At 38.4% G+C, this 27104-nt stretch overlaps 1 protein-coding gene across 3 annotated transcripts in view; it reads left to right on the top strand.

Moving 5' to 3' along the window:
- Positions 1–27104, top strand: part of CROT (Carnitine O-octanoyltransferase) — a 286657-nt gene that overhangs the window by 217240 nt on the left and 42313 nt on the right. For all 3 annotated transcript variants that reach the window (XM_067092518.1, XM_067092519.1, XM_067092521.1), the window contains exons 11-14: positions 4977–5078; positions 5240–5431; positions 5986–6116; positions 22007–22130. In XM_067092518.1, coding sequence (XP_066948619.1) covers positions 4977–5078; positions 5240–5431; positions 5986–6116; positions 22007–22130 — 549 coding nt within the window. The remainder of the gene's footprint in view (positions 1–4976; positions 5079–5239; positions 5432–5985; positions 6117–22006; positions 22131–27104) is intronic.

Below are 27104 nucleotides of genomic sequence, written 5' to 3'. Positions count from 1 at the left end.
ACATATGGATTTTTTAAGATTATCTATCCTGAAAATTACTCACCCAACATTGCTAGGTACCTAGTGCAAAAATTACGGACATCACCTGTCCGGCAATACCAGTCTGTATGGAAGATATGGTTAGATTATATCCATACTGAGAGTCCAGTTGAGATTTCTATAGAAACTCTTTTTATTTTTCTTATATACCCTACTGAAGACAAACACCTTGCCGTTACAACAGTCATGGCGTACAAGGCTGCATTAACAGAACCCTTGCTTTATGGATTTGTGATTGACTCCAGTATAGAAGTTGTCTTTTGCTCTACAAAGACCCACTCCCAAAAGGCTTCCAATTACTTGGTCCCTGAACAAGGTGCTTAGACTTCTATCAACCCCTCAATTCAGCGGATCCAATACAACCACAACGCACATGTTACAAAAGGTGATCTTCTTGATTGCATTAGCATCAGGAGCTCATTTTAGTGAACTGGGCTCTCTTAGATGGGGATGGTGCATCATGCAAACAGCTGACCATCAATTATTATTGTCTCCTGGCCCGTCATTCCTGGCCAAGAATGAGGAGCCTTTAAAAAGGAAATCTATTCGTATAAGCAAACTCAATTTAGCAGACAAGACATTATCCCTGGTTCAGGCACTTAAGGTTTTCCTAGAAATCACGGCAAACATCCCAGAGGGTCTTTTTTTCCTACACCCTAGCACAAACTAACAACTCTCCTTACAAGGGCTGAGAATGATAGTAGTGTCTCTCATTTAAAAGGCAAATCCACACTCCTTTCCTAGGTTAAAGTACGTCGTTGGCCTGCTTCAGAAGTGTCTCTTTCAAAGAAGTCTCCAAATGTACAGGGTGGTCATCAGTTAAATAATTGCTACATGCTCAAACAAATTCGACTACACTGTGTATCAGTAGGTGGCATGGTGAGTCCTAACCCCTAGGTGCTACAGCAGAAGACTGGGAATCTTATTGATGGTGAGTATGCTAACTACCACTGGGAGAAGGGCGACAGTACTGCAACCAAACCCAGCGTGCCTTAGGTAAGCCACTGTAGAACTACATCCTAAAACTTGAGTTCGTGTATAGTTTCTTGTTCCTTGGTATCAAAACCTGAAGAGTATTTGGAGTAAAGAATGGGACTTGAAATTTGTGGCTTGACCTCTGACCAGAAATGTTTTTTCCTTTTTGGGGTGTTGGGATTAAAAAGTGAGAGCTTAAGCCTTTTTTGTCACCTGTCAATTTCTTCGCAAAGCTCCTTGAGGACGAAACAAGCAACTACGCCATCAAAAAACAGGTTTTGACGTAGGAAAAACCTATTTTTGGTAGTTGCTGTTGAGTCCTCAAAACTCTCCCACTTCCCTGACAAAAAGGCATAGGATTTGGGTAGGGGATCATCCTGCATTGACCATCAGAAAGTAAGGGCTTCTTGGTCTTCACGCCAGTCCATTGTCGACTATTTGGTGGACTGCGCATGCGCATTAACCCTTTCCTGCCCAATTGACGGCATATTACGCAATAACCCCCTACCCCCCTTCTTGTCTGACTGACGTAATTTTACGTAAAATTTACCGACATTTTTCGCGTGTGGTAGGGTAAATTTTTTTAATTTTCGTACAGTTGGTGGTTTCCATAGGCTAAAGCATACCTTGGACCGTGTAACTTAGGCATCGATCACGCCAGGCAAACAGTCCCTATACTGTGCATGCGCAATTCCCTGGCATAGTAAATTTCCCACAATGAAATCAGCTGATCCTACCCACGTTTCTCTCTCGTATCTTACATTTTTTTTTTTATAAAATGTAGGATTACATTATTGGAAACACTGTTTGGTATCCTCTATTTTCTATAAATTTTTAGTTCCTCTACTGTGCATGCGCAAATCCATGGCGTAGTAAAATTCTCACAATGACATCAGCTGATCGCACCCACGCAGGCCTGGCAGGCCACACTTCTGTCAGAGACCATGCGTGCGAGGCTGAGTAAACACGCGTGTGGCTGTTTACATAAAGCGGCGTCAATCGAGAACAGTTTCAACATGCTTTCGCAAAGTTTTTGCGGTAAAACTAGCGGAAATTTGTTAGTGCATCACATAAGAGACGTCTGGATTTTAGGCAGGGCTCTGAATCTCATTTTCATTATCATATATATCGATATTTAGAGAATTTTGTTGGCTTTCTCATAAAAATAATTCATTCACCCAACTATTATAGCTTTTGAGCTACTTAACGATAATGTTGACAACGGTAACATTTTTTTTTCGTTTCGAACAGCTTATAACGTCAAAATGAAACTGTTGCTCTTACCAAAGCCATTTTTCTTGACTCTCACTTTATTCCTCAACCTTTCCTCTACATTTTTGTATATTTACAAAGTGATTTCTATGAAAAAATCCGAGGTAGAGCTCTTCAAAAAAAATGTCTAGCGATAATTCTCACCGTATGCCTGGCGGCGCGCTCTGTTTCTTACCCACTTTTCTATCATTTTTTCACCAACTGGGCTGATTCGTTTTTCATTGTTTTTTATGTCGATATTTAGAGAATTTTCTTGGCTTTCTCATAAAAAATAATTCATTCGCCTAACTGTTATAGTTTTTGAGCTATGAACAATAATGTTGACAACGGTAACTTTTTTTTTCGTTTCGATCAATTTATAACGTCAAAATGAAACTGTTGCCGTTACCAAAGCCATTTTCTTGACTTTCCCTTTATTCTTCAACTTTTCCTCTACTTTTCGTATATTTACAAAGTAATTTCTATGAAAAATAACCGAGATAGGGCTCTTCAAAAAAAAAAATTTTTCTAGCGATAATTCTCACCATAGGCCGGGCAGAGCGCTCTGTTTCTCATCCTCTTTTCTATCAATTTTTTCACCAACTGGACTTATTCGTTTTCCATTTTTATGTCAATATTTAGGGAATTTTATTGGCTTTCTCATAAAAATTATTCATTCGCCTAACTGTTATAGCTTTGAGCTACTGAACGATAATGTTGACAACGGTAACATTTTTTTCGTTTCAATCAAATTATAACCTCAAAATGAAACTGTTGCCGGTACCAAAGCCATTTTCTTGACTCTCACTTTATTCTACATCTTTTCCTCTACATTTTCATATATTTACAAAGTAATTTCTATGAAAAATAAGCGAGATAGGGCTCTTCAAAAAAAACTTTTTTCTAGCGATAATTCTCACCATAGGCCGGGCAAATCGCTCTGTTTCTTACCCTCTTTTCTATAAATTGTTTCACCAACTGGACTTATTCGTTTTCATTGTTTTATATATCAATATTTAGAGAATTTTGTTGGCTTTCTCATAAAAAATAATCCATTCGCCTAACTGTTATAGCTTTTGAGCTACGAACGATAATGTTGACAACAGTAACATTTTTTCGTTTCAATCAATTTATAACGTCAAAATGAAACTGTTGCCGTTACCAAAGCCATTTTCTTGACTCTCACTTTATTCTACATCTTTTCCTCTACATTTTCATATATTTACAAAGTAATCTCTATGAAAAATAACCGAGATAGGGCTCTTCAAAAAAACTTTTTCTAGCGATAATTCTCACCATAGGCCGGCAAATCGCTCTGTTTCTTACCCTCTTTTCTATAAATTTTTCACCAACTGGACTTATTCGTTTTTCATTGTTTTATATATCAATATTTAGAGAATTTTGTTGGCTTTCTCATAAAAAATAATCCATTCGCCTAACTGTTATAGCTTTTGAGCTACGAACGATAATGTTGACAACGGTAACATTATTTTTCGTTTCAATCAATTTATAACGTCAAAATGAAACTGTTGCCGTTACCAAAGCCATTTTTCTTGACTCTCACATTATTCTTCAACTTTTCCTCTACATTTTCGTATATTTACAAAGTAATTTCTATGAAAAATAACCGAGATAGGGCTCTTCAAAAAATCTTTTTCTAGCGATAATTCTCACCATACGCCGGGCAGAGCGCTCTGTTTCTTGCCCTTTTTCTATCAATTTTTCACCAGCTGGACTTATTCGTTTTCAATTCTTTTATATGTCGATATTTAGAGAATTTTATTGGCTTTCTCATAAAAAAATAATTCATTCGCCTGACATTCATATTTTTTGGGTTACTGAACGAAAATATGAAAATAAGTAAAGATTTTTTTTTCGTGAAATAACTCACATTTTTTTGTATTTAGAGGGCTGGGACTCTTATTCTGACTATTCCACCATAAAATATAAACATTTAGAAAAAAGGACAGCAAAATGAACGTTGTTGGCATAAAATTTCTATTTTTGCTGAATTTTCGAAATAATTATTTTTTCGCACTGTCGAAAGCTCCCAGACACATCGGGGCTCATGTGCCCTCAGTGATGTGATAACTATGCAGATATGAAAGGGTTAATCACATCCTCCTCTTGCAGGTTTTAGCGAAGGAAAGAACTAGGGAACAGGTTCACTGTAAGATATGGGAAAGAGCCCCCTTATCTTTGAGTCCATGACATACTCTGTCATGTGTTACAGTGTTTATCATTACAGCACAATACCTGGCCATGAGACCAACTTAAAGAGAATTCTTTTATATTAGTTTGGTCACCATGGAGCTCTGACAGACACACGGACGGTAACTCCTTGGTGACTCAACAGCGACTACCAAAAGTAGGTTTTTCCTACATCAAATCCTGTTTTTTGCAACCAGAGTAGTTGGTCCACAATTTGATTCTTGTGGTTTTGACAACTTCACTTGAAGGAACTTTTCATATTGCCTTTTTAAAATTACATTCTCTGTGGGATTGGTTATCTTATTATAAGAGGAAATTTTACCTATTTTTAAAATTTGTTATGAAATATTTTTGGAAAGACACTTGGAACTATGTTAGGGTTGTATTTTGTTTATAAAAAAAATTGTTTGCAAATTACTGTGCAGGGAAAGTATATCTGTTTATTGCAATAAATGTTATTTGCTTTTGGAGGAATTAAGATATGATGTTTTTCTCTGCAGCTTTGTTGGGAAGGCCTGTGTGGAGATACAACCAACCGCTGGGCTGATAAAAGTACGACTTGTATCATGACCAGAAATGGAATGGGGACCATGAATAATGACGTAAGGCAAGGTCATTTTATTATATAGAGTTGTATGTGTACATGTATCCTCATTCTTTATCTGTAATTACTTTCATATCTCAAACGAAAGGACTTTTGAAAAGTAAAGGAAGGATTTTCTATACTTTTTATTACTTTCTTCTCCATGCACATATGTTTCAGCATACTCCTTACGATGCCATGGTGTCTGTTGTGCTGTGCCATTACACTGTGATGCTGATGGAAGAATGGGGAGGGAAGTGGTCGGGGAGCCCCAGTGTTCGGAACTTCCCAATGCCAAATCTTCTTCAGTTTGATATGGACATGAAGATAATCCAGGCCATTGACGAAGCTAAAGCAAACAGTTTACATTATGTAAGAAATTGCATTTGTTTTTTGCTGTTGTTGATGTAAAACTACCTTTCCCTATTTTCTTGGGCCAGAAGGCTTACCACATTGCATGACGAGTTTGTCGATCAACAAAAGCTAACCCATCCAGATTGCTGTATCCTGTACCTTCCTTGTTCCCTTATTTTAATGAGTCTTGTTGTCCGAATGCTTTAAAAATAAAACGCAGTGTTTTATGTTGGGGCACAATATAAATTTGACTGGATTACTATACAGAAAGTGGTTGAAATAGAAATAATGAATGCAGCCATGCACTCGAATAACTTGTGGAAAGAACCTGGACAGTGTGCATATGTTTGAAACTTGCAGTAAACAGGACTGTGGTCACTTGTAAACAAGACTTTAATGTCAGTCAACATTGAGGATGAAAAGTAGTTAAAGCCAGGTAACTAACATGATAATCATTAAAATAATATGTACAATAATATCCTAGAACTAAATGATGAGTAGCAGGTGTTAATAGATGATATTTCTGTTTCTGTGAATCTTAATTGATTTCTGATTTGATATATGTCTTCCAGACTCAGAATGTAGCAGTTACTCATTATGTTTTTGATAAATATGGAAAGGATCTTATGAAGCTCCATAGGTTACACCCTGATGCTTATGTCCAGATGGCATTGCAGCTGAGCTACCAGCGAATGCATAACAAGTAAGTGTTTGATACATCAAGAAAGGTTATTTTTCACATAAGTAACTTAACAAGTAAATTACATAGGTAATGTATCTACCTCACGCAGCAACTTTTAGAATTTAGTGGTAGCACTTCTTTTGTTTTTGTGTAGGTGACAGACCCTCCCCCTATCAGGGGAAACAGGAAAACTTTGCCACCATGATTCAATTTGTTTCTGCCAGCTGTAGTGTAAACAATACGTGCCATTTACAGCAAGTTTTTTTTATTTTCCCGTAGTTCACGTATTCTGTGAAGTACAATTGTTTTCTTCAGGTTGCGCTCGGGCTATAGGCAGTTTATTTTTGGAACTTTTGATTAGTTTTCAGGTTTACTTAGAATTACGTCTGATTCTAGTGGTTCGAGTAAAGTATTTGCTTTGTAATGAGTTAGTCTGCAAAAATAGGCCAACTAAAGCTTGCTATGATCCTCATATGATCTAAATGAAGTGTAGGGGACAAGATTGTAGGGTTGGTAAGACCTGTAAAGGGTGTTCAGCATGGGAGAATAAACAGTGGAAGATTCTTAAGTCTCATTTAAATAAGTTAGAGAGAGTAGAAAGAGGAAAGTGGCTTCTAGAGCCAAAAAATGCTCTCGTTGTCTAGAGGCTACACCAAAACCTAGTTCAGAGGTTAGCCCTATTACTCTCCCTTCTACTCCTGTCCCTGCTGTTTCTCCTGCTCCTTGCCCGTTTACTGAACAGCCTTTTCCGCCCTTGCCTGGCTTCCATGCTCCTGATCCTAATGCCATCGCCAGTCTTGAGTCTAGGTTTGATAAGAAACTTAATCTAGTAGTTAGTACTGTACTGTTGCTGATTTGGGGTCTTCTTTTAACCCTCTAACGCCGAGCCTCTATTTACAAAAACGTCTCCCATATGCCGGCAGCGTTCAGGAGTTAGGGCTGAAGCGGAAAAAAGTTTTTTCAAAAAATCACAGCACGCTTAGTTTTTAAGATTAAGAGTTCATTTTTGGCTCCTTTTTTTTGTCATTGCCTGAAGTTTAGTATGCAACCATCAGAAATGAAAAAAAATATCATTATCATTTATAAATATTGAAATATATGACAGCGCAAAAAAAATTTTTCATATATAATTTTATACAAATCGTGCTGTGAGCAAAACAGTTAAAGCTAACGGGTTATTTTTTTTTTCTTTGTATTGTACACTGAATTGCAATGATTTTGGTATATAACAAATTGTAAAACGATCAAAGCAACACAGAGAAAATATTATCACAAAATGATGCATGAATTCATAACTCGCGGACGTAAAATAATGTTTTTTTTCAAAAATTCACCATAAATCGAAATATTGTGCTAGAGACTTCCTGTTTGTTGAAAAATGAAGCTAATTGATTGAATATTACTAGAATGTAAGTGTTTTAGCTTACAATTGGAGTTTTCGACCATTTCAGTCGAGTTAAATTTGACCGAAAGTCGAATTTTTTCTATTTATCGTGATTTATATGAAAATATTTCAAAACTGATAAAAGCTACAACCATGAGTTATTTTCTGTTGTATTGTACATGAAATTGCGCACATTTTCATATATAAAACTTTATGTAACGACTAATATAAAATGGTGCAAACATTACAACAACGTGATTTAAAGAATTTCTGAGATGTTCGGCCCGAGTTACCGTCGCGGACGTAAGGAAAATGTTTTTAAAAAATTCACCATAAATCGAAATATTGTGCTAGAGACTTCCAATTTATTGCAAAATGAAGGTAAATGATTGAATATTACTAGAATGTAAGTGTTTTAGCTTACAATTGCGTTTTTCGACCATTTCGTCGAAATCAAAGTTGACGAAGGTTGAAATTTTGGCATTTATCGTGGTTTATATGAAAATATTTCCAAACTGATAAAAGCTACAACCATGAGTTGTATTTTGCTGTATTTTACATGAAATTGCGCACATTTTCATATATAAAACTTTATGTAACGGCTAATATAAAACTGCAAAAATTACGACAAAATGACGAAAGAATTTCTGAAATTTTTGGCCGAGTTACCGTCTCGGACGTAAGGAAAAAGTTTTTTTCAAAAATTCACCATAAATCAAAATATTGTGCTAGAGACTTCCAGTTTGTTGCAAAATGAAGGTAAATGATTGAATATTACTAGAATGTAAGAGTTTTAGCTTACAATTGCGTTTTTCGACCATTTCGGTCGAGTCAAAGTTGACCGAAGGTTGAAATTTTTTGTAGTCGATGTACGGTACGTCCACTCGGCACCCAACAGACAATTTTAGTCAACGTGTATGATACGTCCAGCCAGCGTTTAAGGGTTAAAGTGATTATGGAGAAAGTGTTTTCAAAGAATAAGTGCAAAGTGATAGTGCAGTGTAAGTAGAGGTGGTGGCTATCCGTTTCGTCAGTTCTCTTAGACCGAGGTCCCTGTCCTTCTCCCCCAAACCTGGGAGAAGAAATACCGAAGATTCAAGGGAGGCCTGTGGGGTTTGCCCACGAGTAGTTGCCCCCCCCCTCAGCCACGCCTGCTACCCACTCCCAGGTGTTGGCAGACAGCCACCAGAAAGGCTTGTCCAGGGATATCCATCCATTGTCCTCCAGCCCTTGAGGTGACCAGTGTGGATGGGATATGCCACAAATGTTACCTGGACTCTTCCCGACCCCATAAGCACCTTTCTGAATACCTTGGTCGGTGTCTAGATTCTCTGCCTGTTGAGTGGTACAAGCAGACCCTGAGCAGTTCAAGACCATCTTGGGACAGTCCGGAGACTTCTCACCTGAGTGCCTGGCTTATGCTCCTGAGTGCCCACATCTGGCTCCCAGGCGCCCAGTGCCCACTTCTGAGTGCCCAGCACCCGCTCCTGAGGACTCAGTGCCTGCTCAGCACCCAGCGCCAGCTCCCAAGCGCCCAGTGCCCGCTCCCAAGCGCCCAGTCCCCACTCTTGGGTGTCCATCACCTTTTTTTTTTTTTTTTTTTTTGCCTTTTTTTTTTGCCTTCTTCATGGTCGCAGTCTGCTACGCCTCCTCCCGTTAGACCTCCAGCACTGTCTCCTTCGCCTTTGGACCCTGACAAACCTGCTCTGGCTCCCATTAAGTGACAGTTAGCCCAGATTATGGACTTACTGAAGAAAGATCCTTCTGCTCCTAAGCCTGCTCAGGATGACCACCTGTCTCCAATTTCCTTGGAAGAAGAGATTGACCAAGAACCTGCTTCTCCTTTGGCATATGCTGCCCTATTGCGGTATTTGATGGTGAATTTTCCATCCTTTTTCTCCCCAGCTGCACCGTCCTTGCCTGCCTCGACGTTCTTAATGAGGGACCTGCCGGTTAACAGGACATGCCTCCCCAAGATGGTCCTTTCATCCTCTAATAAGTCATTTAAGGAGATGGGAGACTGGGTTTCTGCCAAAAGAGAGCAGGGTAAAGCGTCTTTCGCTTTTCCTCCTTCTCGTCTGGTTCACAGGAGGTTCTTGTCCCACGTGACCAGGGAAGCTCCTTCTTTGGGAGTCGCTGCCTCCTCCCAAGGGGATTTCTCCAGCCTAGTTGACTCATCTCATTGATCTGCTTTCTCATAGACTAAGATCATGTTTTCATCCCTCCAGCAGCAGCCCTTTCGTGGAGGGAAATATCAGATGCCGTTTAGGTCCTGTGCAAATGTCCGTTTCACATCCAGGACCATCAAGAAGAGCTCTTCCAAGCTAGTACAGAAGTGAGACAGAAGTCCTTCATGCACCTATAGGAGCCAGGCTTCTAGAGTTTTGGGAGAAGTGGTGGATAAGAGGAACAGAGCCCTGGATTATCAATGTTTTGAAGGAGGGCTATGCCATTCCTTTCTTGGAGAGCTCCCCCCCTTAGTCACCTCTCCCACCACATTGACAGCATACTCGGTAGGCTCTGAGAGACATTAGGCCCTATTGGAGGAAGTATCCTCCCTCATACAGAAAAGGGCCATAGAGGAGGTTCAGAACACCAGCTCGGAGGGGTTTTACAATCATCTGTTTGTGGTACCAAGGGCATTGGGAGGTTGGAGACCAATCCTTGATGTAAGTGCCCTCAATCACTTTGTCTTGAAGACAAAGCTCAAGAAGGAGACAAGCCAATCAATCCTTGCATCCATTCACCAGGGCGACTGGGTGATAACCTTAGATATGCAAGATGCATATTTTCATATTCCCATGCATCCAAGTTCCAGAAAATATCTAAGGTTCATCTTCCAAGACAAGGTTTACCAGTTTCGGGCTCTTTGATTTGGCCTTTCAACAGCCCCTCAGGTGTTCACTCGAGTCCTCGCTCCTGTATCGAAATGGCTCCACTTAGTAAGGATCAACATCCATTCTAAGATGACTGGCTTCTTCAATCCCCATCAAAGGACAAGTGCATGGAGGACACACAAGATTCTTCTTCTGACCTAGGAGCTGGGCCTTTTGTAAATATCCAGAAGTCCCAGTTGAGCCCTTTGCAAGAAATCCTCTGCCTGGGGATGACACTGAACTCTTGGGCTTTTTGGGCTTTTCCATCCCCCAAGAGGATATCCAGCTGCCTTCAAACAGTCTGGGATTTTCTCCCCCTATCGTCTTGTTCGGCTCTACAATGGGTGAGCCTATTGGGGACTCTCCAGTTTTACGTAGAGGCCAGTTGGAACTGGAAGACACAGCCAGACAGTCATATGTTTCCGATCACCCCGGAGATAAAATTGGACTTGCAGCGGTGGCTGTCAGAAGAAAGGCTGTTGGAAGGGAAGTCCCTCCATCCTCTGAACTCTGACCTACACTTCTATTCAGACACCTCAGACATAGGCTGGGGGAGCCCTACTAAACAATCGAGAGGTTTCTGGGACATGGACCCCAGAACAACAGGACAGACAGTTGTGGTGCACGCGGACAATACCAAAGACTTAGCTTACATTCGCAAGCAAGGCGGCACCCATTCCTTCTTTCTCTGCCATGCCACAAGAGAATTACTGCTGTGGGCAGACCAAGATTGAGTGACTTATCACTCGATGTATCCAGAGAAGGTTAAGTGTGGTAGTGGACAAACTGAGCCATCAAAAGCAGATCCTTCCCACTGAGTGGACCCTGGATTCCCTGGTATATCTAGACCTGTGGAAGTTGTTGGGCAAGCCATTGATAGACCTGTTTGCCTCCTCCAGGAACCATCATCTTCCTCTGTTTTACTCACCAGCCCTAGATCCTCTTGCATGGGCCACAGACGCCATGATACAAGATTGGTCGAATCTAGACTTGTATGCCTTCCCACCCTTCAGCATGATCAGGGAGGTTTTGAACAAGGCAGGCACACCACAATGCAACCATGACCCTCATAGCCCCATTTTGGCCCCTGAGGGAGTGGTCCCTGGACCTTCTATGTCTGTTGGTGGACTACCCAAGATTGCCTCCCCAAAAAGTGTTGATACTCAGACAACCCTACTTCAGAAGACACCACCAAGGGTTGTCTGCCCTTGCCCTGACAGGCTTTAGACTGTTCATAAGCTAGTCAGAGCAAAGGGTTTTTCAAGGAAAGCTGGAGAGGCTGTTGCAAAATGCAGAAGAAAGTCGTCTAGCCTCGTCTATCAGGCCAAGCGGTCAGTTTTTCAACAGTGGTGCCAGAACCACAATGTCTCATCTTTTGAGACCACTTGAACTCAGATTGTTTTCTCCTTTTTCTGAGTAATACCAGGATCTTGTCTTCCTCTAGCATTAAAGGTTGTCGGGCAATGCTTAGCTTAGTTTTCAAGCATAGAGGACTGGATCTCTCATCGAACTGTGACATTAGAGACCTGATAAAGTCGTTCAAGGCAGTGAAGCAGAAAAAGGACAACACTTTGGTCTCATGGAATCTGGATGTGGTCCTCAAATGGCTGACAGGCCTATCTTTTGAGCTCCTTCGTTCTACTTCTCTTCGGAATCTGATGCATAAGACTCTCTTCCTCTTTGCTTTAGGTGCAGCTAAGCACACCAGTGAAATACAAGCTATTGATGAGTGGAGTTCTCTCAAGGAGATGCAATTTGCTCCTTCACCTTAGGCTTCCTGGCCAAGGATGAGAACCCATCCAAGCCCTGGCCTCATTCATTTGCTGTTAAGAACTTAATGGATATTCCCGGTCCAGAAGAGGAGGAGAGAGTGCTGTGTCCAGTCAGAGCTCTGAGATACTACCTGAATAGGACAGAAAAGATCAGGGCTCCGTCTAGTAATCTTTGATGTTCAGTGAGGAACGTGTCTCATCCTCTGTCAAAGAACACATTGTCGTTCTTCTTAAGAGATTTGATTGAAGAAGCACATTCCCAGATCCAGAAGGACATTTGACCAAACTTTAAAGTGAGAACACACAATATCAGAGCGGTGTCTACTTCCTTGGGTTTTAGACATAACGTGTCCTTGACCTCCATTATCCAGTCTCCCTACTGGAGGTGCAGGTCCATTTTTGTTTCTTACTACTTGAAGGAAGCAGAAACAGTGTTTAATGATTGTAGTAACTTGGGTCAGTTATCAGTGGCTGGCATGGTATGGGTGAGGAATTATAGGAAGCACTCTTTTTCTCCTACTGTCTTTTCGTCTCACTGTAGGGATTTCGAGTTTTGGGGAGCCTGCAGGTACAAGGTACCTGGAGTATCCACCAGTCTTAGTGGATAGGTTGGATTTTTTTATGCATTTTTTTTTGTAGAGTAGGTAACAGCATTGATTTTTAAATGCTGGTACTATGCCCAGGGTAAGGGCACCTTATTGTATGCTTTGTTAGCCATCAGGCATATCCTCCGATACAAAACTCCAACTTAAGTAGAGGCACTCCACAGCTGAACAGCCACGCTACTACGGGTTAAGATGAGCACCAACCAGAGGCAGTATTCACCTGCAGTAGCTCTCTTGCCAGGTAAGGAAACAACAAGCATTGCACACAATGCCGGCAGATTTTGTCTGTTTCAAACTCATTATCATGCTTTAATGTTTTGGATGTTTTGGAGTAGTAGACTGTGTCCATATATCCCACCTCCATTCAATGCGGTTCAGTTATGTAATTTCTTGTAAGTTACTAATATGAAAATGACATTTTCATTATAAAATTAATTTTTATATATACTTACCAAGTAATTACAGAAAGCCCACCCTCCTCCTGTTTATGGACATAGGGCACAAACAAATTGAACCATGGTGGCCAAGTTGTTCCTGTTTTCCCCGCTAAATTCAAAAAGTTGCTGTGCAAGGTAGATACATTAGCTATGTAATTGCTTGGTAAGTATACATAAAACTTAATTTTATTGTGAAAATGTCAGATTTCAGTTACTATCACATTCATTTTCTATCCTGATGACTTCTATCTAAATATGTTTCATCCAAGAAGGTAATATTTATGGCCCTGACTATACAAACCCTCTTACTATTCTGTGAAGCCAGGTCAGTCAGCAACACAACCAGGAAGAACGGCAAAAAGACTTTCGGAAAGCGCTGATGCTTATGGAGATGAGTCTTCATCATTCATTGTTATTTTCTTTCTTTCCTTCCATGCATTTTCTTTCAGGAAAGAATCAGAAGTTTTCTGAGCCATGTAATTTAAATTCACTTTAAAGTGCAAAGAAGATCAAAAGGAAATTATAAACATATATATGTGAATAACCACCAGTTCCATTTAACATTTTAATGGAAACTGAAACTAAATTACAGGATGAGGAAAACACAGCAATCTTCCCACAGGCAAAATTTATAAACAGTTATAAGAATAGTAAGAGTTGTTTGTCCCAAAAAGGTTCGAATAGTAAATCAAGGTTTGAAAGTTTAAGTTATGGGGTCCAGGCGTTGGGCATCTACAGACACTAAGTGCATTTGCCTAAGAACTGTAAGTTTTCATACAAATACGAATAAATACATGCATACATACATATGTAATGTTTTGACAGATAGATATTATTATTAACATTATTGGCCATTGAAGTTTATAAACTTTGTATATGTCTGTCAACTGCATTTTGTGTTGAGCAAGCAGTCTCACCAAAAACTTTTGCAGCATGAGAATGTTGTACTTATAAGTAACTTTCTGAAATAGCTTTAAATATGTTATTTATTTTTTGGCAGTTCACTGTCAAACGCATGTTCTTCTATCTTTTTTTTTTTTAAATTGGTTTGTTGGTATATTATTTTCTGAAATTCTTTTCTTCTTAGACTAATATCAGAATTTTTGTAAAAAGCTACTGATTCTTGAAACTTTTTCACAGCACTGGTGTATTTGAGCATCATCATCTGAGTTGTGAATTAGATCTCCCTCACTTTTTGTTTTAGGTTCACCTGTGAGAACATCAGTTCGTTTCATAAACTTTTGATCCGTAAACAGTTAACTAAGCTGTATACACAACAGGACTGTTAGGGCAGAGTGATAGGTGACGAGAACTAGGAACATACGTGTACAGTACATGCAATCATCCTCATCAAGTTCAACCGCAGGCAAGGGATGAGGACTACTGAATGTTATCATTTTTGGAATTGAGGAACCATTTATAGCCATAACATGTGAGTTTGATGAATTGGGAGTGTTATTAAAACATTTTAATATAGGTACTATAATAATAATAATAATAATAATAATAATCTTTATTTCGGCTCTGGGCCATATACACGGAATATACAAGTACAGTACACACAATCTAGATACATAAGGTAACATGATAAAAATAATTATCGGCAATATCCACACAGTTGCTGAAGAAGTAGACAAAAATAGAGTTCATAATAATGGTAATGACAGTAATCATATGGAGAATAATAGCAAAAAAAAAATTAAAATTGATAATAAAAAATACAGATTGCAGAAGATTAATTTCCAGCTGGGGACCTTAGGTGGTTACAGAAGTCAGGTCCAGAAGGCTAAATACGAATATTGAAAATTGCAAAACTCTACAATGATATTAATCACAGTAATAATAAAAAAGTAAAAATGCCAATAATAACAAGAAACGTAGAAATATAACATAATAATAATAATAATAATAATAATAATAATAATAATAATAATAATAATACTGTAAACCCCCGTATTCGAGTTCTCATGATTCGCGGACTCACGCATTCGCGGGTTTCTATTGGAACATATCTAGCCATTATTCGCGGAAAATTCGCCCATTCGCGGTATTTTTCACTGAGAAATATTCACTAATTACTGTATTTTCATATAATTTTCATGAATAAATGCACTATTTGTGATAAAACTATTAAAATACTCAGGTATAAGGATTTTTACAGGGTTTTTCTTGTGTTTAAACTATCAAAATGGGCAGTTCTAAGTGGTTTTAGAGGGGTTTTAAATATTCGCTGATTTTAGCTATTCGCGGGGGGTGGGTGTGTGGTACGAATCCCCCGCGAATACAGGGGGTTCACTGTACCTGGATGGAATGACTTGGTTAAAGATCTATATACACACTCACGAGAAATTTTTCTACTGTGGAGGCAAAACAGTAGCCCGAGGGAAGGACTTTGCACTGTTAATACGGCAGGTGAGAGTGCAGTTCAAACTTGCCCTTAAGCATTGCAGAGTGAATGAAAAGCAACTAAGAGGTGATGCAATGCCTAGAAAATTAGAAGCTGGCAATTACCCCCATTTTTGGAAGGACATTCAATCCCTAAATCCCAACACTACAAAGCTATCACAGAGAGTAGAAGGCGTCGGTGATGAGGTGATTGCAAAAATTGGGGAGATCACTTCAGCACTGTCCTGAATTGCATAAACGATCAAGACTCCCAAAGGGATGTAAATAACCACCTTACTGATAATATTAAGTTTCATTTTGCTGATTGTATTACGTCGGGTACCATCAGCGATGCCATAAACAACCTGCCAAATAATAAATCGCCCAGCTGCGATGGTCTGCCTGCGGAAGCTTTCAAATTCTGCCATCTGATAATTTACATTTTGCTAGCTGCTCTGTTCAATGCATGCATAATTCACCAGTTTCTCCCATATTCCCTACTCTTGGTTCACTTAATACCATTAATAAAAAACAAGCTAAATGATGCAGCTGACCCTGGCAATTATCGCCTAATTGCCATTACTATAATTGCATCAAAGATACTTGAGACTTCTCCCCTTTCCACACAATACTGACAACCGGTTTGGCTTTAAAGCACACCACTCAACCGACACCTGCATCTACATCCTGAAAGAATTGCTGAACTATTACCTATCATCAGCCTCTCCTGTTTTCCTGTTTTGTAGGTGTCAGAAAAGCATCTGACATAGTAAACTACCTGAACCACTTCCTGGAGCTGCTTAAACGAGGCACACCTCTATATCTAATTGGCATTATATGTTGTTGGTTCTCCACACAGCAATTTTATGTCAAATGGGCTAACGTTTTGTCATACACCTTCAGCTCCCTAAATGGGTTCTGGCAAGGGAGGCATTCTCTCTCCATACCTGTTAAACATGTACACAGACATGTCAAACTGAACTCACTCTCAATCAGATGCACTATCAACAAAACAACAATAAGCAACCTATGTGACGCTGACGATATGGTTCTGATTTCACCATCAGTGCAAGGTCTCCAGCGACTTTTCGACACCTGCTGCCAATATGCAGAGGAATTTGATATCATACAACAAAACTAAGACCCAGTGTATGTTGCTGCTCCTGAGATCGCTTAAGCGTATTGCAGAACCACTAATTTTTCTTGGAAATCATTGTCTGGAATTCCTGCATGAATTTCCGTATTTGGGCCACATTATTATGGACAACCGAAAAGATACGGCAGACATAGAACAGAGGCGTTGCAAATCATGTGCAACTGGCAGCATAATTGCAAGGAGGTTTGCCTTGTCACAGAGAAATGAAACTGCTGCTCTTCTGCTTGTACTGCTACAGTATATGTGGGTGTTCCCTTTGGATGAACTATACCCGAGAGACCATGAGACATATCACTGTTGTTCACAGTGACATTCTGAGATGCCTCACAAACACTCCTCGCTATCACTCCGCCATGCAGATGTTCATGGAAAACTGCCAGGATAATTTGAAAATCACTGTGAGGCGAACAATGTCCAGTCTGATCACCTGACTGAGAAATAGCAGCAATTCGCTCATCAATGCATCCTAAGCAGTGAGGCAAGAAGAAAGTCTAAGTTTTGGGAAAGATGAGATAATGAGGCACCTGTTCCTTAAATGACTTCTCTATTTTTGCAATTATGAAGCGTCATCTCCAGAATCTGTCATCATCATTAGTATTATTAGTATTATTATTATTATTATTGCAGTGAACCCCCATATTCCCGGGGATGCACTCCCACACACACACACACACACACACACACACACACACACACACACACACACACACACACACACACACACACACACACACACACACACACACACACACACCGTGAATACTTAGAACTGCCCACTTTGATAGTATTATTTAAACACACGAAAAACCCTGTAAAAATGCTTATATCTGTTAGGTATGTATTAGCGCCAATACCCAATTATCGGTGCAGATAAGCAGAAATCAGTGATTTTCAGCGCTAGACAAGCCTCCAGTGTTTCCGTTTCCTTCGTGGATTTTATCTTTATTTATATATATATATATATATATATATATATATATATATATATATATATATAACAGGTTTTGACGTAGGAAAAACCTATTTTTTGGTAGTCGCTGTTGAGTCTGCTCTGGTAGACCATGGAAGGTAACTCCTTTGAGGACTGAAACAGCGACTACGCTATAAAAAAATTATATATATGTATATGTAAATGTATATGTATATATATATATATATATATATATATATATATATATATATATATATATATATGTATGTATGTATGAATGTATGTATGTATAAGCTTACCTTCACTAGTGTGATGGTTGTGCTTGTTTCTCTGAGCAAAGTTTCTCAAATCTTGGAGGATGTGATGAAAGTGCAACCTGTACTTCTTTTTCTGTTGCTAAGCGAGAACGGTATTTTGTTTTGAGAACAGCAACAGCACTGAACCCTGATTCACATAAGTATGACGTTGCAAAGCATAATAAAATGTCAATGGCCTTTGATGACAAGGAAGGGTACTCCTCTTTAACTTACAGCCAAAATGTATGCAAATGTTCTGCATTAAACACGTTTCAGTGAACCGTCACATGGCAAATTGATAAGTTGCTCCTGGTCAGATGTAGACAATCTGCTTGTAGAATTATCACCAAATCGGTTCCTTATCCATTCTTATCCACTTATGTCTGTATCTTTGAAGTAAAACGAAAACTTCCCAGCAGAGTGTTCAAATGGTCAGTAAACAGTTCATTTCCACCTTTTGTGTTAGAATATTTAAGAAATTCTTGTAAATTTGGAAACATGTCGAAAATGTTATTTTCTACATTCTTTTTCCATAACTCCATTTTCTTCATAAATGCACTTACTTTGTCACTCCGTGTGAAAACATTCATGTGAGGCCCCTGCATAGACTGATTGAGAAGGTTAAGTTTCTCAAAACTGTCAACCATGTAAGGAAGTTTCTGAATGAGATAATCATCAGTGAACAAATCTCCATCTCTGTTTTTATGCTCACAAAGGAATGTAGCAATTTCATTTCTAAGTTCATACACTCTCTGAAATACTTTTCCATGGGATAGCCAGCGTGATTCACAGTAATATAGGAGAGCAGTGTGTTCTGCACCAAAATCTTTATATAACTTTGCAAAAAATCTTCCTTTTAACAGACTGTTCTTTAAGTAATTTACAACCCTGATAACATCTTTGAGCAAATTACCTAATTCCTCATTCATACCGCTTGATGCAAGTGCCTGTCTATGAAGCAGGCAGTGCGTCCATGAAGCGTATGGAGCCTTCTCTCTCACCAAAGCTTGCAGTCCAGCATGTCGTCGTGACATTGACTGGGCTCTGTCAGTACACAGGCCAACGCAGTTCTCCCAGTTTATTCCATGCTCACTGAAAAAATTGCCAATCATATTGAACACCTCTGCTGCTGTGGCGCTACCAACGATAGGTTTACAAAACAAGAGATCTTCCTTAATTTCATTGGCAGATATATAGCGTACATAAGTTATTAAATGAGCATCTTTCACTACATCACTAGCCTCATCTATTTGCAACCCAAAATGCAAATATTTAAGTGCATCTGCCAACTGATCGCACAAATCGTCACTAATGTCTGAAATTCTTCTGCCAACTGTGTTATCTGCAAGAGGAATGCTGCGTAACTTGTTGGCACTTGATTCACCTAGCATTATTTCCACCATGTCAATAGCAGCAGGTAATACCAAGGTTTCTGTTGTGTTTTGAGCTTTTTTGCATCTTGCAATTCTGTAGGAAACTTTATAAGACGCAAGCAAAGCAACTTTTACTTTCTCATCAGCCTGTTTTTTAATAAAGCCGGAAATGAACAAAAAAAGAGGATAAATGCCTGATTGTACCCTCAGGCAAGGGAACTCAAATCCGAGACCATGGAAGGCCATGGTGCACAATGGCTATGGTACAGCCCAAGGTTGGAGAACAAGGTTTGCATTCAGAGCAACCTTCTTGTAGAAGAGTTTCTTGCCAAGGCTAAAGGGTCCCTTTTACCCTTTGGTTTGATTTCAGAGTATCCTTCTCCTAAAAGAGTTGCCTGCCAAAGCTAAAAAGTCTCTTCTACCCAAACAATTTTAGGCAGGGACATCATGCCCTCAAGTGAATGTTGCTAAGAAAAACCACATTAATCTTTAGCAGCCTTCCTTTCCAACGACTTTGTCATGAAGTAAAATCCTCCATTTTAATCAAGTAGATCACTCAGAGGGTGATGATCTGTCAACAATTGGATACATTGTCCCAGGAGAAATTCCATATGGGAATCACTTGAGTCTGAACAATAGGAAATTAATGTGACGAAAAACTTTGAAGTTCCATGAAAAGAAGTTTTGGTAGAGTAATTGTCAAGAAGAAGTAATACGAAACACATGCACAGAGAGAAACAGAGACAGAATAACTAACAAGCATTTGTAAAAATTTATTTTCTCTTCGCCTGAAATTATACGTACAGTATCGTTAATTCTAATGTTTTTCTTGAAGTCTTGAAATTAATGAGGTCCAGTTTATTCACAAAAACAAAATAGCTTTCATAAATAGGTCTTCGGGAAAAATCAAGTTCCTGTTTTGAAGAGATACAGTACAGTACCTGATACAAGCACTTGCTGTATACTGTATTTCATAGATTTCAGTCAAATGATCATGAGTCTATCTGCTTACAGTCTTGGCCCCAGATTCCTCCCAGTTTCTAAGTACTCTGTTGAATCTAATAGACCTACACAAATGTTATGGGGCTTTCAGGATCTTGAGATTCCACTTGAATAGCAATTCAGGCATGTGCATGAATAATATCATTTGTGATTACACATTGTGTTTTATAATACAATTTTTTTTTCATGCAAATCCATTAATCAATGAGTGCCATCGTCCCAGTCTCATGAGGAATCTCACTTCCTCATATGTTTACCCGAAAAGTTAGGCTGTTGGTTTAGTATATGAAAAAGCATGAACATATATAATTAAACAGAAAGAATGAAAAATCATGAAAAAGAACATGAAACACATAGTTAAAGTTTGAGAGTCACAGGTAAAACGTATCATTCGACAATTTTGTTATTAGTGCATTTTTTAAATATTCAATATGGTGGTTGGATATGCCGTTGATATGTTTTTACCTTTTACAGTTTAAAGGCAAAAGTTTGGAGGAATTCTGCACTAGGAAAAGCTAAGCCTAAAATATTAGAAGGTCACTGACTCCCACTGTTATTATGGCCTCATTTTACAACACAGTTTAATCTCATCCAGATATTTAAAAAAAATTAGGTATTAGTGATGTACAGTGTATCATGTATCATTTGAAAATTAGATCTTGAAATGTTCAGTTGGAGGTAGGGCCAGCACAGAGTCAACATTTAAGATGCCAAATAAGTGAGTGCAGTAGTTAGATGTTGAGTTCAGTCACCATCACCATAACTTAATATAGTTATATTTTCAGTGAAATTACAAAATGAGGCAGATTTAAGCATTTCTGATGAAAATTTCTGCTTTACGTGAAGAATTAGCATATCGTCATCAAAGGAAACCAGTTACACAGGCTATGTATTGATAATCAGTGGTAGAATTACTAATACTGTAGACTTTTTTAACGTGCGGTATGAAAGCATATGAGTTACCTTTGAAAATACAGTTACTGTTTTTATTAGTCTTGAATAATTTAATCAAACCGTAGAGTTTGGAGCAGATTAAAGTTTAGGATGTTGAGCAGCTATGGGACAAGGGACCCAATGAAAGGTATAAGGGAGAAATAGTGCATCCCTCTGAGTCCCTGTGCCTCACGTCAGTTTACATGTAGAGTGAGGCTTTTGGTTGAGACATAACTGCGGATCCAGGTGGCAAATGCACAGAACTTCCTTGTCTCACAAACAAACAGTGTATGACTGTAATGCACCAGGACTTAGTTCATAGGTAACTTTTTTCCTTAGCATTTAATGACAAGTAGAAAAGTTTGTAGAGCTTTTGAAATGATAATTAATACATAACTGCCATTTCTAACATCATTTCCTCCCACAACTTACCCCCCTTCCCCCTGATGCACATACCTTACTCAGCTACACTGCTGATTGTACCTGATATCTTTTGTTTGTGGTTATTATTCAGCTGAGATGCCTTACATTTTGTGGTTACTTATTTTCTCCTACAAATACTATAGCCTAGAGAAATGGGATTTGTTTTTCCCAAGGTTCCAGTGGCTAATTGTAACAACATTTAATTACCTCCAGTGTGTTAGCTTGACTCAGAAGTACACATTTGGCAAATTCCTGATAAAACTAAGAAGGGGCACATTTATTCTTATTGAACTGTTTTTCTGCCTTATACTGTTGACTTGTCTTCTTCTGTCCAACAGACCTGCCCCTACTTATGAAACTGCAACTACTCGACAGTTTTATCATGGACGAACAGAAACCATGAGGTCTTGCACTGTAGAATCTACAGAATGGACACATTCAATGCTGGACCCAAAGGCTACAGTATGTATACTTTATTCTGTGTTGGTATTTTTAAGCTGAAATATATCCTCTTCCCTTACAGGAATTAGGTATGTCTACATCAGTGCAAAAAAAAGGAGGAAACTTTTCAGTCAGTACTCTGATTAAATATTGTTTCTGCTGCTCTGTTTTTTTTTTTTTTTTTGCCCTTATTCAAGGGCTTATTGGTTCATAGCTGTTTATGTTAGGGTATAGAAATGTTAAGGAAGGAATTGCAGAGTTTGTGTGAGTATCCAACTTCGTAATCTTATTTCTTTTGCTGACAGGAAAAATAGATGAGGAAGCAGCCCATCCTTCTCAATAGGAACAGAATAAGGGATTTTGTAAAATGAAAGAATGAATGAAGGTTACTTTTTTATTAGTCCCAAAAAGAGAATTATGGACAAGGCATACTTTCATTTTCAGATATATTACTATAGCCTTGTGCATGTGCCTACGGATCCATGTGTCCCCAGCCAATAACCGCCTCACTTTTCCGTGTGATTGCAAAGCTATTACAAGCTTGCAGATTTCCCCCAAATGTAGTTGTTCCCAGGAGCTTGTGGGATCGCTTAAGAATATTTAGTAATTCTTTTCCCGTTGTAGCCATCCTTTTCTTATTGCCTTTTGCCAGTGTGGTAAGTGGGAGTGAGTGATTACTTCTTGCCAGGTAACTTTCACCTTTGCCAGCTACTGGTTTTTGTGCACAGCCATATTTGATAATAATGTCGTATATTTCTTCTTAAGCCCATTTTTCGTTCTTTTGCGAGTTATTCTTGAACTAGAATTAATTGTCAGTATAAAAAGTGTTACATCAGTGTTTGTTTGTTTGGTCATTTTTGTTGTCTGATAGTTAACTAGTTTGTGAGCAGTAAGTCCTATGCTACTTTCTTCTGTAATTGTCACTTGGTTTCTACTACAGTAATACCCCAAACTTGTGCAATTTGAGTTGCGCTGATTCACAGGCAAGAACTTTTCATTGGAACCTAACTAATTATCATACACGAGTTTTTCACAGACACGCGAACATTTGTGAATACTGAGAAACCCTGAAAAAGTGTTTATGTTTAATTTTTTATGTAATTCATAAGTTATCGAGCTTTTATGTATTAATTAAATAACATTAAATAATAAAATTAATAATTTCTCTCTCTCTCTCTCTCTCTCTCTCTCTCTCTCTCTCTCTCTCTCTCTCTCTCTCTCTCTCTCTCTCTCTTTTACTGAGATGAGAGATTTTTTTGGTACATGTTTATGTTTACAGTATTTGTTTTGTATGATAAATAAATTTTTTACCGAATAATTAGATCTAATTTTCAAATAATAATAATAATGATAATAATAATATAATAGTAATAACAAACAAATATCTTTCCCTCATCTTCTAAAAGAAGCTCAAAGCAAAAGCTGTCAGACATGTCTATTTAACATGACAAGAAGAGGGAATGTTGCTGATTAGTGGGTCAAAGGTTTCTTATGTAATTCTCTCTCTCTCTCTCTCTCTCTCTCTCTCTCTCTCTCTCTCTCTCTCTCTCTCTCTCTCTCTCTCTCTCTCTCTCTCTCTCTGTGTCCGTAATAATTCATGAAAAATTTCATTCTCTTCAGTAAGGACAACTCTCTCTCTCTCTCTCTCTCTCTCTCTCTCTCTCTCTCTCTCTCTCTCTCTCTCTCTCTCTCTCTCTCTCTCCGTAATAATTCATGAAAAATTTCATTCTCTTAAATAAGGACAACTGTTTCTCTCTCTCTCTCTCTCTCTCTCTCTCTCTCTCTCTCTCTCTCTCTCTCTCTCTCTCTCTCTCTCTCTCTCTGTAATAATTCATGAAAAATTTCACTCTTAAGTAAGGACAACTGTTTCTCTCTCTCTCTCTCTCTCTCTCTCTCTCTCTCTCTCTCTCTCTCTCTCTCTCTCTCTCTCTCATAGTTAGCGCAACCTACGTACTACTGTTTCTCTGTATGTCTTTAACTGGACAGTACATAATTTTAAACTGATCTAATTTTACCTGTACCATTCTAAAACATAGAGACACAGAGCATTTCAGAACGAAGAGAAAGAGACAGAATAAAGAAGTTTTTTAAAAACGAGGTTGAGAAGACTTCTAAAAATAGATCGGTGGAATGGGGAGAGAGAGAAACAGGATACTAATCTTCACACTCTCCTATATTTTTACGTCAACCGTTTATTTCTTTTTTTAAGGTAATGTATTAAGCTAGCTTTTAAGTGAAATTACAGCAACTTTAATTTCATCTAACCCTTTCATATCTGTATAGTTATCACATCACTGAGGGTACATGAGCCCCGATGTGTCTGGGAGCGCTCGACAGTGCGAAAAAATAATTATTTCGAAAATTCAGCAAAAATAGAAATTTTATGCCAACAACGTTCATTTTGCTGTCCTTTTTTTCTGAATGTTTATATTTTATGGTGGAATAGTCAGAATAAGAGTCCCAGCCCTTTAAATACGAAAAAATGTGAGTTATTTCACGAAAAAAAAAATCTTTACTTATTTTTATATTTTCGTTCGTAACCCAAAAACTATGAAAGTCAGGCGAATGAATTATTTTATATGAGAAAGCCAACAAAATTCTCTAAATATCGACATATAAAACAATGGAAAACGAATAAGTCCAGTTGGTGAAAAAATTGATAGAAAAGAGGGTGAGAAACAGAGCGCTCTGCCCGGCCTATGGTGAGAATTATCGCTAGAAAAATTTTTTTTTGAAGAGCCCTATCTCGGTTATTTTTCATAGAAATTACTTTGTAAATATACGAAAATGTAGATGAAAAGTTGAAGAATATAGGGAAAGTCAAGAAAAATGGCTTTGGTAACGGCAACAGTTTCATTTTGACGTTATGAATTGATCGAAACGAAAAAAAGTTACCGTTGTCAACATTATCGTTCGTAACTCAAAAGCTATAAGAGTTAGGCGAATGAATTATTTTTTATGAAAAAGCAACACAATTCTCTAAATATTGACATATAAAACAATGAAAAACGAATAAGTCCAGTTGGTGAAAAAATTGATAGAAAAGAGGGTAAGAAACAGAGCGCTCTGCCCAGCGTATGGTGAGAATTATCGCTACAAAAAATCTCTTTTTGAAGAGCCCTATCTCGGTTATTTTTCATAGAAATTACTTTGTAAATATACGAAAATGTAGAGGAAAAGTTGAAGAATAAAGGGAGAGTTAAGAAAAATGGCTTTGGTAATGGCAACAGTATCATTTTGACGTTATAAGTTGATCAACGAAAAAAAAAGTTACCGTTGTCAACATTATTGTTCGTAGCTCGAAAACTATAACAGTTAGGCGAATGAATTATTTTTAATGAGAAAGCCCACAAAATACTCTAAATATCGACATATAAAAGAATGAAAAACGAATAAGTCCAGTTGGTGAAAAAATTTATAGAAAATAGGGTAAGAAACAGAGTGCTCTGCCCAGCATACGGTGAGAATTATCGCTAGACATTTTATTTTGAAGAGCCCTAGCTCGGATATTTTTCTTAGAAATTACTTTGTAAATATACAAAAATGTAGAGGAAAGGTTGACGAATAAAGTGAGAGTCAAGAAAAATGGCTTTGGTAACGGCAACAGTTTCATTTTGACGCTATAAGCTGTTCGAAACAAAAAAAAATGTTACCGTTGTCAACATTATCGTTAAGTAGGTCAAAGCTATAACAGTTAGGTGAATGAATTATTTTTTATGAGAAAGCCAACAAAATTCTCTAAATATCGATATATATAATAATGAAAAATGAGATTCAGAGCCCTGCCTAAAAGCCAGACGTCTCTTATGTGATGCACTAACGCGTTTTCCGCTAGTTTTACCGTAAAAACTTTGCGAAAGCATGTTGGAAACTGTTCTCGATTGACGTCGCTGTATGTAAACACCCACACGTGTTTACCCAACCTCATCTGCGCATGGTCTCTGACAGAAGTGCGGCCTGCCAGGCCTGCGTGGGTGGGATCAGCTGATGTCATTGTGAGAATTTTACTACGCCATGGATTTGCAAGCACAGTAGAGGAACTAAAAAATTTATAGAAAATAGAGGATACGAAACAGAGTGTTTCCAATAATGTAATCCTAAATTTTATAAAAAAAAATGTAAGATATGAGAGAGAAGCATGGGTAGGATCAGCTGATTTCATTGTGAGAAATTTACTATGCCAGGGATTTGCGCATGCGCAGTATAGGAACTGCTTGCCTGGCGTATTGATGCCTGAGTTACACGTTCCAAGGTATGCTTTAGCCTATGGAAACCACCAACTGTCCGGAAATAAAAAAAATTTACCCCTACCACACGTACGAAAAATGTCGGTAAATTTTACGGAACATTACATCAGTCAGAAAAGAAGGGGGTGGGGGGTATTACGTAATATTACGTCAAGTGGACAGGAAAGTGCTAAGAGTTAGTTCAATATGAATTTCCATCTTTTGACATCTAACTTAAGAATAACTCTCTCTCTCTCTCTCTCTCTCTCTCTCTCTCTCTCTCTCTCTCTCTCTCTCTCTCTCTCTCTCTCTCTCTCTCTCTCTCTCTCTCTCTCTCTAACAATTCATAAATAATTTAACTTGTGGGCAAGTGTAAGCACCTTTTCACATATAAACTAAACGTCCTGTGGATCAACACACCCAAATTCCAGGAGGCTTTATAAAGGTTGTTTTTGACCACAAGGAGTTCCCCATTCCTAATCTTGGTCACTATCCCTTGGACACCTGCTGTCATTTCCTCGTGTTATTGAGTCCCCTGGCTATTGATAATTATAGTTCATAACCTGTGAACTATTTAGTTCTTTGTTTTTTTATTTCGATATATTCAACACAGATTATTAACCACTGTATTTATATATAAAGGCAGTTATCGGCGATCTGGCTTTAAGGTGCTTGTTCACCTCCTTGAGGATGAAACAAGCGACTACGCAATCAAAAGACAAGTTTTGACGTAGGAAAAACCTGTTTTTGGTAGTCGCTGTTGAGTCCT

This window comes from Macrobrachium rosenbergii, chromosome 49 (genome assembly GCF_040412425.1).
Source record: "Macrobrachium rosenbergii isolate ZJJX-2024 chromosome 49, ASM4041242v1, whole genome shotgun sequence".
Taxonomy (NCBI): domain Eukaryota; kingdom Metazoa; phylum Arthropoda; class Malacostraca; order Decapoda; family Palaemonidae; genus Macrobrachium; species Macrobrachium rosenbergii.
The sequence above is the reverse complement of the archived record's forward strand: the minus strand, read 5'-3'. Positions and strand labels throughout refer to the sequence as shown.